The sequence below is a fragment of the Filicampus tigris genome, chromosome 6, assembly GCF_054856515.1.
Source record: "Filicampus tigris isolate MCC_2025a chromosome 6, RoL_Ftig_1.0, whole genome shotgun sequence".
Classification (NCBI taxonomy): domain Eukaryota; kingdom Metazoa; phylum Chordata; class Actinopteri; order Syngnathiformes; family Syngnathidae; genus Filicampus; species Filicampus tigris.
Window position 1 is genome coordinate 10,876,906 of NC_141222.1, and position 12,015 is coordinate 10,888,920.

Here is a 12,015-nt window from a genome sequence, read left to right on the forward strand (position 1 = left end):
ATCTTGAACAAAGTTGGGACACAACTCTCACTCTGGATTGAACATTTGACATGCGTAATAGCTTATTTTCAGTGCAACAAACGTGTGGCGACACATTCCTGCGCCCTGAACTTAAAGACCTCACACCCGACCACAGCTCGATCTCCATCGATGTCTATGCAAAGACGTAGCGTAGGGCAGGCGACAACTGGCTGCATTAAATCACGTGGCCAACGCGTGTCACGTGTTGCGCAGCACCTCTGCACAACTTCAAATTTGCATCAGGCTTGATACAGTTATTGCAAGTAAGGGTTACGCCACCAAAGATGAAATGCTATTCACTTTAAGTTAAATAAATAATGTCCGTTCCAGTGCTTTTGCTCACTTGAAAAGTGGGTGCCTTCAAACAAATAGAGCTCTGTCCTGAATTGTTTAACACCTCTGGATGTAACCATGAAATAAAAGCTGCAATTCTGGACTTTTGCCTCACATTTATCTTCTGATCTGAAAGCCAAATGTCTTCAGTATGAGAGCTGGGTATGCATTTAGATTTCCACAATCGATTTGATTCGATTCACAAGGGCCCGATTTGATTCGATTTGCGATTCACTTTGACTGATTTTCAATTCCTAGGTGTAGATTTCATAGACATATAGTTCAAAATCATTCTGTAATTGCAGGAAATATCAATTTTTTCAACACAGATAGCTGCGGCTTATACTGTATAAAGGTGCGGCTTATATACGTTTTTATTATTTTTGCGAACAGTGTGGGTGTGGCTTATATAAGGGTGCGGCTTATAGTGCGGAAAATACGGTAAGTTAAAGATACCATCACAAGAGCTTCAGTTTTAAAATTCTGTTGAACCACAATTTAAAGCTGTCCGATTGTCATTGGTTAATTTTCATACATGTGTCCAGAATGTGTATACATCCATACATGATTGTGTCCGGGCTCCCTGAAGTTCACTGATGCCGGCTTGACCAGGACAATACATATTTAATACATAAATATGATAAAATGAATACATCCTCACTTTCTTTTTAACAATTAACATTGAATATTTTGAGTTTTACTCACTTGAATTATCAATCATTGATCTTTTTACCACACTGCACACATTTTTTTTATGCGTCATGTTAATTCGTTCCGCAAGGAATGGCTTGAACAAGAACACTTGAATAATGTCCGGAAAACATCCATCCATCCTTTATCTGTACCGCTTCTCCTCACAAGGGTCGCGGGGCGTGCTGGAGCCTATCCCAGCTGTCTTTGGGCAGTAGGCGGGGGACACCCTGAACTGGTAGCCAGCCAATCGCAGGGCACACAGAGACAAACATCCGCACTCACAATCACACCTAGGGGCAATTTAGAGTATCCAATCAACTTACCAAGCATGTTTTTGGAATGTGGGTGGAAACCGGAGTGCCCGGAGAAAACCCACGCAGGCACGGGGAGAACATGCAAACTCCACACAGGGAGGCCGGAGCCGGGATCGAACCCACGACCTCTGAACTGTGAGGCGGACGTGCTAACCAGTCGACCACCGTGCCGCCCGTCCGGAAAACATCAAATTTTAAATATTCAGTTAGATTTTATACTACAAAAGAAAAAAAACATCCATCAATCTTTTCTCTGGACCATTTATCTGAACATGCCAAAAAAGTCAGAGTAACTACACAGAACTAATCTTTTCTTAAAAGGTCTAAACAATACAGTATAAAAGTCACAAAATACGAAATAATCACTGAAAAAACGTCATATTGTACCAGTTCTGGCTGGGCCAAAACGAGGTGGCTCATGCTGACAGTGGCTGTCCTGTTCATCCAAATGGGCAATAGGGAGCTGAGCGCTCATCTTCCAAACAATCAAATATTTCCACTGACAACCATTTTTACCCAAGACTGAAAAATGTCAAGACCATCAATCATTCAGAAAGACAACAACACTGGAGCAAAAGTTCCATAAGAACTCTACCAAAGGTGTAGAAGGAGCTCGTGCAGTGGTGTTTTTCCCTCCTCTCTCAAGAAATGGAGGTCTTAATGACCTGTGATTTTTTTCCCTGGAAGAAGTGTGTCCAAAGAGGCTCTGGCACTTTCCCCTCTGCAACAGAACATGAGCTCAGCGCTCAGCACTCAGCGTTAGACTAAAAACACAATGGTGCTTTTCCAGGCAAACACTGTGTGTCTTTGGGGATGTGTGGTAGAGCAACAAAATAATTGCTACATATGTCATCTAAGTCTCAAGTGACACTTCACAAATTACACCATCTTCTGTCATATGGGTTTGCATCATCATCATTTCAAATGAATGCTAATAAAAGATCACAATGTCACTGAACAAATGCCTCACCATGCTGGAGTTCAGCTTCCTTTAGTACGTTTCACCAAATTTCAGTCCATCTTGAAATCCAATAAAGACAAAGGAAATGAACCAAGACAGACAGTGAGGCGGTGTGGGGGCTGGTGGAGACTCCCTCCCAGGCAGCCTGTGATTGGCTAAACATTTAAGTGCATCAGACAAGCAGAAGAGTACCTGCGGCAGGTTCATGAGACATGATACAGTAGCGAGCTCTAACAGAAAGGTTCTGTCACAAAACAGGCGGGAAGTGTCGGTCTCAGCCAGAGGAGACCAGTGCTAAACACAAAGCCATTTGTCAAAATGATATGATGTCACGGCCATGCAGCGTGAGAGGCGGTGGGTGGCCCACGTGCGGCGTCTGATACGATCCATGTCACAACTGTCAAAGGCAAGGCCTGCAGGCCAGGTCCAGGACTCCACCTCATTTTACTGCATGTGTTCCTTTACTTCAGTCAAGTGTGCCGCACCCTCTGGTGTGGACGTCAGAGTGACAAAGGCAATTTGAGAAACATCAAGGCTTCATCGATCAACTAAGTCCCGGTTAGGTTTGCACTGTATACCGCTACTACAAAAGTAACACAATACCTGGCCAAAATGAAATGATCCCACTTAACAAAATGGAAAGGTTTATCCAAACAAGTTGTGACTGTCAGGTTGTTATAATTGCTCGTATAATCTAACTCAGGGGTGGCCAACCACTCAAAGGCAAAGAGCCACCATTTTGACTGTATTAATGCAAAGAGCCAAAGCATACACATAAGCATACATAAACTGCTCCATCCCGTCCCTTCACTCCTTAACTCTTTTTGCATGTTTTGACGAGCTCACGTTCATTGTATACCTTTGTAGCCCGTGAAATGTTCTAAGCAAGTTGATACGAGCGCTTCATAAATTTTGGGAATACCTATGTCTACTTTTCTGCCTGACCTTTAACTCATTAAAGCCTAAAAACGCCTGTCTCAACAGCTCCCCAAAACCTAAGGTCGTCTTTGGAATTACCCTTGAAAACCTGAAGTTTTCCCAGAAATTCAACGCCTACAAATTTATGAATATCTCAGACTCTGTAGCAGATAGAAACATAATTCCAAAACAATTTGAGAGCTTAGTCATGTGGCTTTCACGGAGGCCTGAGTTTATTATTTACCGTTTCAATCAAAGATGTAAAAATAAAATGTTATTGCAAGAGAAACAGTATTTTTAACTTTAAAAATTGAATAGTAATTACCATCCTCTATTCTGTTACAAAATGGTCGATATTGTCACTGTCTACAAACATATCTTAACCATATACCACGTTTGACTAGTTCTACTGGTTCAAAGTCCACACACGCATGCCGTCTATATCACTGCCGTTATTCATTTCAGAGCTCACACGATCGACGGCGTCCACCATTATAACTCGAAAGAATTCCGGAACATCCACCACGGGCTCACGACAGTCACGTGTATATTCTGATGCATTTCATTGGTTAAGAAACCGAGAATTGGATTAAAAAAAAAAAAGCAAATGTCAAAATGACAAATACGCTCTCCAAGCTTTAAGGGTAGAAAGACGCAACAGCGCTCCCAGCTCTAGTGGTAGAAACGCGGCTATGCGCTCCCGGCCTTAATGAATTAAGTGAACAACCTGTGTTTGTGAGAAGTTCACTCCTGGTTGATGTTCGAATGGAGGAAACTCATGTGCCGCTGAAGATTTGAAGCCTTGAAAGGTTCTAATGATACACAGGCAGAATGGCTTGACTTTAGAGCTGCACGATGTGGAAAATGGAATGTTGACTGTTGCGATGTCAATGATACCGCTGCAATGTTTAACATGTACCTAAAGAAATGACATTTTCCATTATCTAACGAAAGAGGTACTCTGCCTGGTTTACACCTGGATTTCAGACCCGCTATTTAAAGAGCTGCTGTACTTCTTTCATCATGATTCTTTTTTTCTTTGCAGCTGTGAAAATTTCACATTTTTCTGATAGTCCATTAGAAAATATGGTCAATTTTCCTTACTGCTGTAAATCAGGTCGTAAATGTGTGAACATAAAAAGTACTCTGTGGGAAGGACTAATGGTGGAAGCGAACATCCAGAGAATTGCACTTGACGTGCTTGTGAGGACGAGAAAAGTTTCATGCTCACCCTCAGTCCTGCTCACAGTATCCATGAGAATGTTGTACTCGTGGATCTTGTCCTTATGGTGCAGGAACTCTCGCTTCAGGTTCAGCAGCTCATCCTCAGTGAATTTCCCAGAGCTTTTTGCCTGCGCAACAAAAAGACAAGTGGAACTGCCGGCAGAGCATAAAGCACATGATTGTAGACATAAAATCAATCACTAGGACATGTCATCTTGTGTGACGCGCCAGGGCAAAACATAGTGGAATTAGGCTCAATGTAGCTATTAATACAGTAATGAGATATATTTATTTCACTTCATTATACAAGATAATCCATTCTACTGTTTTTTTCTTACCAAACCCCCCAACTTGTACAATAGCTAAATATGTGCTAGCCATCATGTCTACTTGACTTCTTCTGATTGACTTCTATTTACCGTGCAGTTCCTCTCCTCTGTTTCAATTTAACCGGTCAAGGCAGATGCCCTTCACTGACTGTTGCTTCTGTTGGAGATTTCTGTCTAATCAAGGAGTTTTTCATTGCTTCTGTTTCCAAAATGCTTGCTGAAGTGGGGTACGGTTTGTTTTAATTAGTGTGCAAGGATTGTGGCCATGGGACGATGAAAAAATGAAAACAAAAGGGACTTCAGATGACCTCTTGCGAATGGGTGCTACACAGTAGAAAAATATAATTGAATTTAAATTTCCCATGAATCCACAACTATTTTGATAAATGATTCATCACCTAGCGACCTTATTTAACTGAAAATTGTCCTTATCCTCTGAATTGCAGCCTCTTGACAGCATTTAATCTCAAATTTCTTCATTTGAAATTGTAAATCTTGGTGACAATATAAAAACAGCAAGTGGGGGCAATGTTGGAGACAAATATTCTTGTGATGAGACGGCATCTACTCTAACGGTGTGTGAGAATATGAGACTAGCTAATATTTAGCCTTGACACAAAGAATAGCAAATCCAGATGGTGTTCACACTGCCTGAACATTGCTAATTGAAGTGCTTGCGTACACACACACACCCACGCACACCCACACAGACAAACACACACCTTGTTCCATAATTTATCCAACTTGGGATCTTCAAATATGTCGCCATCTTTAATGTCATGGTCCTTCAAAGAGTTGCTCTCCAGAGGTCTTGTGTCTCGTTTGCCATCCATCCCGTACTTGGCCAGGATCACTACCGAACACAGGCAAAGCAAAACACGTTAGCTGCTAACTGGCAGGATTTTGAACAACCAGGAAATAATGAAAAATGAAGTTCTGCTTTTTAAAAAATGTTTGAAGGTTCATTGAAGCTACACTGCTGTGGCGGTTATTGGGCCACCTTGGCCGTTACTCCAACAGCAAGTAAAACTAGAAGGAAATGGTGCATGGAGTTGGTCTGGTTTTGCAGCTATTACAGCTTCCACTGTTCTGTGAAGAAGACTTCCTGCAAAATGTTGAAGAGTGGATGACAAGTTCTGTTCTAGTTCATCTCAAATGTTTCAGGGTGCAAGTTCTTCCATTTCAAAGTGGCCACAAAGTTGGACGTAGAGCTGGGAGATGTAGAAAAAATATCTCCTATCATGATATAGGCCATTTTATATCACAATAACGATATATTTTTAGTTACTCTATTAAAAAATTATAGCATAAGTATTGTGTCATGTCATCTCAGTATGGAGTGCTGCTCCAGTAAACTGTTATTGCGGCAGCTGATTCAGCACCACTTCACATGGTGCTCCGACCATTCGTATTACCCATTAACCAGTACGTAGCGCACGCACACGCACACACAGCGCTTTCAACCCTCATAATCATGGTCCAAAAACTCACGAATGATCCACTCATTAACATTTGAACCTTTTATGGATACAGGTGACTTAAATGATATGCAATAAAGGGCTAGTAAAACAAGTATATTCCCCCAGCACATAGGGGTGGTGAAGGTCCCACATGGATATTTAGCCAAGACAGGAGCATTGACTCTTTTCTTTTTCTAAGGGCTACAAGGACATTGATGAAGTGCAAACTTTGCAAAGTGAAAATGAAGTCCAGATGGCCTCTGTGCTCCGCTGATGCAGGTGTTCATGAATTATTCACTTCGCGTGTTACATACGGTAAACGTCTGACACTTGCATCACACAATAACGAACAAAAGGATGAGAGAAAACACAGAATAACAACAACAGTTTTAAAACGGAACATTTCCGCGTTTGTTGCTGGTCAAAATGCCACAGTAGATGCACTACTCAGAAAAAGTTAAGGATATTTGGCATTCAGGTGAAATTTTAAGATGGACCTACAATACACAAACCCTTTCAGGTGAACTTAATAAAACCTTCTCTAATCTTTGTTCATTGTTTCAGTTCTTTTTGCAGAATATCACAGCTTGTTTGTATACAGGGTCCAAAAGTAACAATGGCCAGGATGGTACTGTTTCAGGTCACTATGTACTCTATCTTACAGACAATCCATCCATTGTCCAAACAGCTTATCCTCACGAGGCTCGCGGGTGTGCTGGACTGGAGCCTATCCCAGCTAGGCAGTAGGCGGGCTACACCCTGAACCGCTTGCCAGCCAATCACAGGGCACACATAGACAAACAACCATTCACACTCACAGTCACACCTAGGGACAATTTAGATTGTTTCAGACAAATTTCATAAAAATCTAAGATGAAATTCACACATCCTTGATTTCTACTCCTAAATATTTTTATTTTATCCACTTAAATCGGTCACACAGTTTTATTGCACTGCACATGTATTTTTTTTTTACAATTACAAGGAATTTTAAGGGTTCATCCATCTATTGTCCATAATATCAAAAGATTCAGAGAATCTGGAAAAATTTCTGCACGTAAGCGACAAGGATGAAAACCAACACTGACTGACAATCAGCTTCGATCCCTCAGGTGACTCTGTTTGATGAATCGGCATCATTCTGTAAAGGGTATTGCCACGTGGCCTCAGGAATACTTCAGAAAACCATTGTCAGTTAACAGTTTCGCCATCTGAGATGGACTGACGCAAAGTGGAAAAGTGTGTTGTGGTCTGATGAGTCCACATTTCAAATTGTTTTGGGAAATCATGGAGGCTGTGTCCCTTGGGCCAAAGAAGGAAAAGAACCAACCGGATCATAACCAGCGCAAAGTTCTAAAGCCACCATCTGTGATGGTATGGGGCTGTGCTCAGAAGGGATGGCGACCGAAGTCGGTGATATTTTTGAGGGGTAACGACTGATTTGGGTCGGCACTGTTGAGAACTGATCTATGTGAAATGAAATGGTGCCATGTTTCATACATTACTGATGATTTAAAATAAAATACATTTATGTCAACCTGCTTTCTCAACTGAGGACACATATGTCATTTGTATGTTCATATTTTTTTTTTATCAGCCAAGAATGTTATGTCCCAGGGATACACTGTGACCTAGACAGCAAGTTTATCTTGCAGTTCTGGGGTTTAGGGTTCAAACCTCTCTAAATTATCCATAGGTGTCCAGGGAGGTTACAGTCACTCACCAAAGTTTTCTCAGAAAGACAAGCTAAGTGCCCTAATAAGGATGAGAATGGAAGACTATCCTGTATTGCTACTTATGTGATGTGTGACAAATACAAAGATAATTGATGACAATCAGACACAACCTGGAGCATTGATTATTCCTGCTCATTACAATGTAATCCATGTGTCCTTAAAGAGAATTCAGCAGTCACAGAGACAGCCTCACCATTGAAGTTACGGCGGATTTGGGCTTCTTTTTCTCCATTTTCATCCAGTCCTTCAACCTTCAATTTCTTCCATTGTAACTCAGCCTTCTCCTGGATTTTCAGGTCACTATGCAGCTCAGCTTGCTTCACAGGCGACAACTGCATCTGTCAAAACACAGGACAGCATTCATTATGTTGATCAATATTGAATATTCACATCCATCCATCCATTATCTATTCCGCTTATCCTCACAAGGGTCGCGGAAGTGCTGGAGCCTATCCCAGCTGTCAATGGGTAGCAGGCAGGGGACACCCCGAATCGGTTGCCAGCCATGAATATTTCATTTAATCGAATTTTATTTTTCTCTCTGAAAAAAATGCAAACGCACACACTGGAATGGATTGATTTTCCTGGCTGTTTATTCATCCTGCTTGTGCTTTTATTAAAAACTGCTGACCTGTTAAATCTACATTCTTAGCCACACACTCTATGACTGTGTTCAGAATCAGTAACACCTTCCCTACTCTCTAATTACTTTACTGCATATGGTTTTTAATATGGTGGACTGTATACCGTAAACGTAGTGAAGATTGCAGAATGAGTGCAAAGAAAACATGTTATGTCCATCAGTGTTGTTAAGGGTGTGTTGCATTATTTATACCCGCCATGTCCAAAGTCAGGCCCAGGGGTCAAATGTGGCCTGCGGTCAAATTTTATCCAGCTCACAGCACTCCGTCCACTCCATAACCCCGTGTGACCCTTTCCAGACAGTTTCTAAAATGGTGAGTCGACAACGAATAAAAAAAGGGAAAGTTGACGGCGAGGGCCGGCAATCTAACACTTGGAGTACCAGGATTTTGACACTACAAGAAGTATGAGACCCGTCAATTTGACGTAATACGCTTTGGTGCGCTGTAGCAATGACGTCAACGACTCAAATGATTATTACGCATTGCTCGAGTGTCTAATAAAGGTATTTTGGTTATTAAAAATCTGTTGTGAGTATAATTTAATGTAAATTATGGCATATAAATGAATGAGAAACAATTGGTGGAGCGCCAGTGTCCCGGGTGGCTCTCGCGCTAGGTGCGGATAGCTGTTATAAAATATATTAGTTTGGTGATGAAAAAAAAAAAAGGAGACGCATGTCGCAAAAGACTTTACTGCACTTCGAAGAAGAGGAAATAAATCCTTAGTACGGCGCACAAAACAACTCCGTCCTGATTGCACCCGGGAACTCATTTTTTCCATGGCGGAATAATGTCAACAAGCACCACATAGGTTCATTATTTTATTTATTTCGACTGACTGGCATGCACTAACCACGTCATGACTATCACATGTACAGCCTATTTTACAACACACGACAAGGCTGCTCTTCCTCCTCGCCAGAGGGACTTTTTTTACTCTGACTCGCTGTGTGTCAGACAGGCAATTCTTCCTCAGACTCGTCAGTATTTTGAAGCAGATGTAAAGCCTCCTCTACTCCATAAGATTTTTTTTTTTTTTTAAATCGATCATGGTGGCCAGCAGTGTTTCTCAATGCAACCACTGGTTGTTATAGAAACCTGGCGGCGCCGCCCCAGCGTAACGTGCGTACCGTCAAATTGACTGGGACGCTGTGGTTAAAGGAGTAATGGCTCGTAACAATTTTTATATTGTTTAATACCATAAAATTGCACCATGGTAATGAAATATATACAGAATCAGGAAAAGTCAAGACGCCAGGAGCATCTTTTATCTACAGACGCAGAGTAATAACACATCAAAGTTTGAAAAGTCAAAATGACTGCTCTCATACTCCTACTGTTAGGGAAAAGATGGAAATCTGAATATTTTTTCACTGAAATACACGACAACTGTGTCAGCCTCATTTTCAAGGAGACTGTTACCTATGTCCCTGTTTTTAAATCTAAAGGTTTACTGAATAATGTATTTTCAACCATGCCATGTTTCAAATTAACCCTGGCCTGTACTGCTAAATATGATATATATGTATATTTAAAATATTTCCCTGTCATTGAATTAAAATGTTAAGAGAACATTTGCCAGTTGTTATTGATATTTGAAATGTAATTTGCAATGCTTTTACTTAGTTCCCCGTTTTAAATCTAAAAGTTCAGTGAACATTTATTTGCCAGTGATGTCATGTTTCAAATGGACCAAAAGACATTGTTTAAGGATCTTAAAATTTAAATTTAAAAACGTCAAAAAGAAAAGGCAGACTGGTTTGCTAAAATGCACTTGGATTTATTGGTGTTCCATATAAAAAAGAATGTCAGGCTAAATGGTCGGGCCCCCGCATTTTCACCTCACCAAATCTGTGCGTCTTTGCAAAAAGTTTGGACACTCCTGATTTATACTGAAGATAATTTTGCGCCACAGCTTTGGCACAGTGCATCAGGGAATATTTTAATGATACGTACCCGTAAGGCCTTGTTCCACACCTGGTTCAACTTCGATATCCGGAATTCGACAGTCTGTTCATCACCGCCGCCAGCTTTGCTGGGCTCGTTCAACTCGCGAGAGTACTTCCCGGCCATTACACATACACCGAGAGAAACGATAAATAAGCAATACAGTCCTTTCATCTTGAATACGAAACACGCCGAAAGACAAAAACTCAACTAAAAAAAATAAAATAGAATCACAGACGAGTCAACACAGTCTTAACAGATGTACACTATTATTGTGCCTGAGTACCGTAGGACACGTGACCAATTGGGCAGTCAGTTCCGCGTTAGTTGCATTGTGGGCTTTGTAGTTTATTTACTTGGAAACTACCGTGGACAGCACTGCGAACACACCCCTTTAAAACTACAACTCCTCAAATGCAGCACAGCTTCGTTGCCAGGCAGCGGAGACTGAGAGCAAATCGAAAGGCTCCACGCATTTTCGCGTCTGGAGACAGCTACATCCACAATTACATTACATTAGATTAGAGTTTGCGAAAAGTCACGCCCTGTGGGACATTTGTGTTGTGTGTAATAATCTTTAGGAGAAAAAGACGAGGAGGAATGTGTTGCGTTCCTGAAAGGGGGTGACCCACGTGTTTTAAATGAGACCTATATCAAATTTGTCAGCATTGGCTAAAATCCTTGAATCTCCCATGAGTGATCAGCTAATGGATTTTTTATACACAATGCTATTTTATCATCTTGTCAGTCACGTTTCAGAAAAGGGCATAGCACTGTATCAGCTCTGCTGAAAGTGGTAAATGACCTTTATGTAGCACTTGAGAAGAAACAATATTGTGCTGCTGTTGTGTTTTTATTGATTTGTCCAAAGCCTTCTATGTAAAGTGCTTTGTTACAGCTTTAGCTGTTGTGAAATGCGCTATATAAATACAATTGTATTGTATTGTATTGTATTGTATTGTATTGTATTTATGCAGATGACACTGCACTATGTACGTGCTGCATAAGCGGTTCAAGATTTGCAAAATGTCTTTGGACATCCATCCCAACCCCCTACCCCCCCAAAAAAAACACTGCGTAAGTTGAAACTTGTTTTAAATGCAGATAAAACCAAACGCTGTTTTGTTTTGTTCTACCAGATCTGGGACCTGGCCACATGGTGCTTTTAATTTGGGTTTTCCAAAGTGAGTGTGCAAAAGGTGCATTGATGTCAGAATTGCATCACCCCACTTCATGAAGACTTGATAGCGAATTGCAGAGGGTCTGTAAAATGGTAGGTTTCATTACCATGATGTCAGATGTTATTAGTAGGACCTTGTGGGTCGTAGCAGTTTTGACACTGGTACAATTATAGATGTTTTCCACAGGATAGGGACTTTACTAAGGTTAAGGGTGAAGTTAAAATATCGGTGAATAGAGGGTCTAACTGTTCTGT

At 41.1% G+C, this 12,015-nt stretch overlaps 1 protein-coding gene across 1 annotated transcript in view; it reads right to left on the reverse strand.

Moving 5' to 3' along the window:
* Window positions 1–10,914, reverse strand: part of lrpap1 (low density lipoprotein receptor-related protein associated protein 1) — a 14,308-nt gene extending 3,394 nt beyond the window's left edge. Inside the window, exons 1-4 of the mRNA XM_086033740.1 lie at window positions 10,590–10,914; window positions 8,183–8,327; window positions 5,516–5,646; window positions 4,472–4,592 (exon numbers count right to left, since the gene is read on the reverse strand). Coding sequence (XP_085889866.1) covers window positions 4,472–4,592; window positions 5,516–5,646; window positions 8,183–8,327; window positions 10,590–10,754 — 562 coding nt within the window. The 5' untranslated portion in view covers window positions 10,755–10,914. The remainder of the gene's footprint in view (window positions 1–4,471; window positions 4,593–5,515; window positions 5,647–8,182; window positions 8,328–10,589) is intronic.
* Window positions 10,915–12,015: the final 1,101 nt, after the last annotated feature.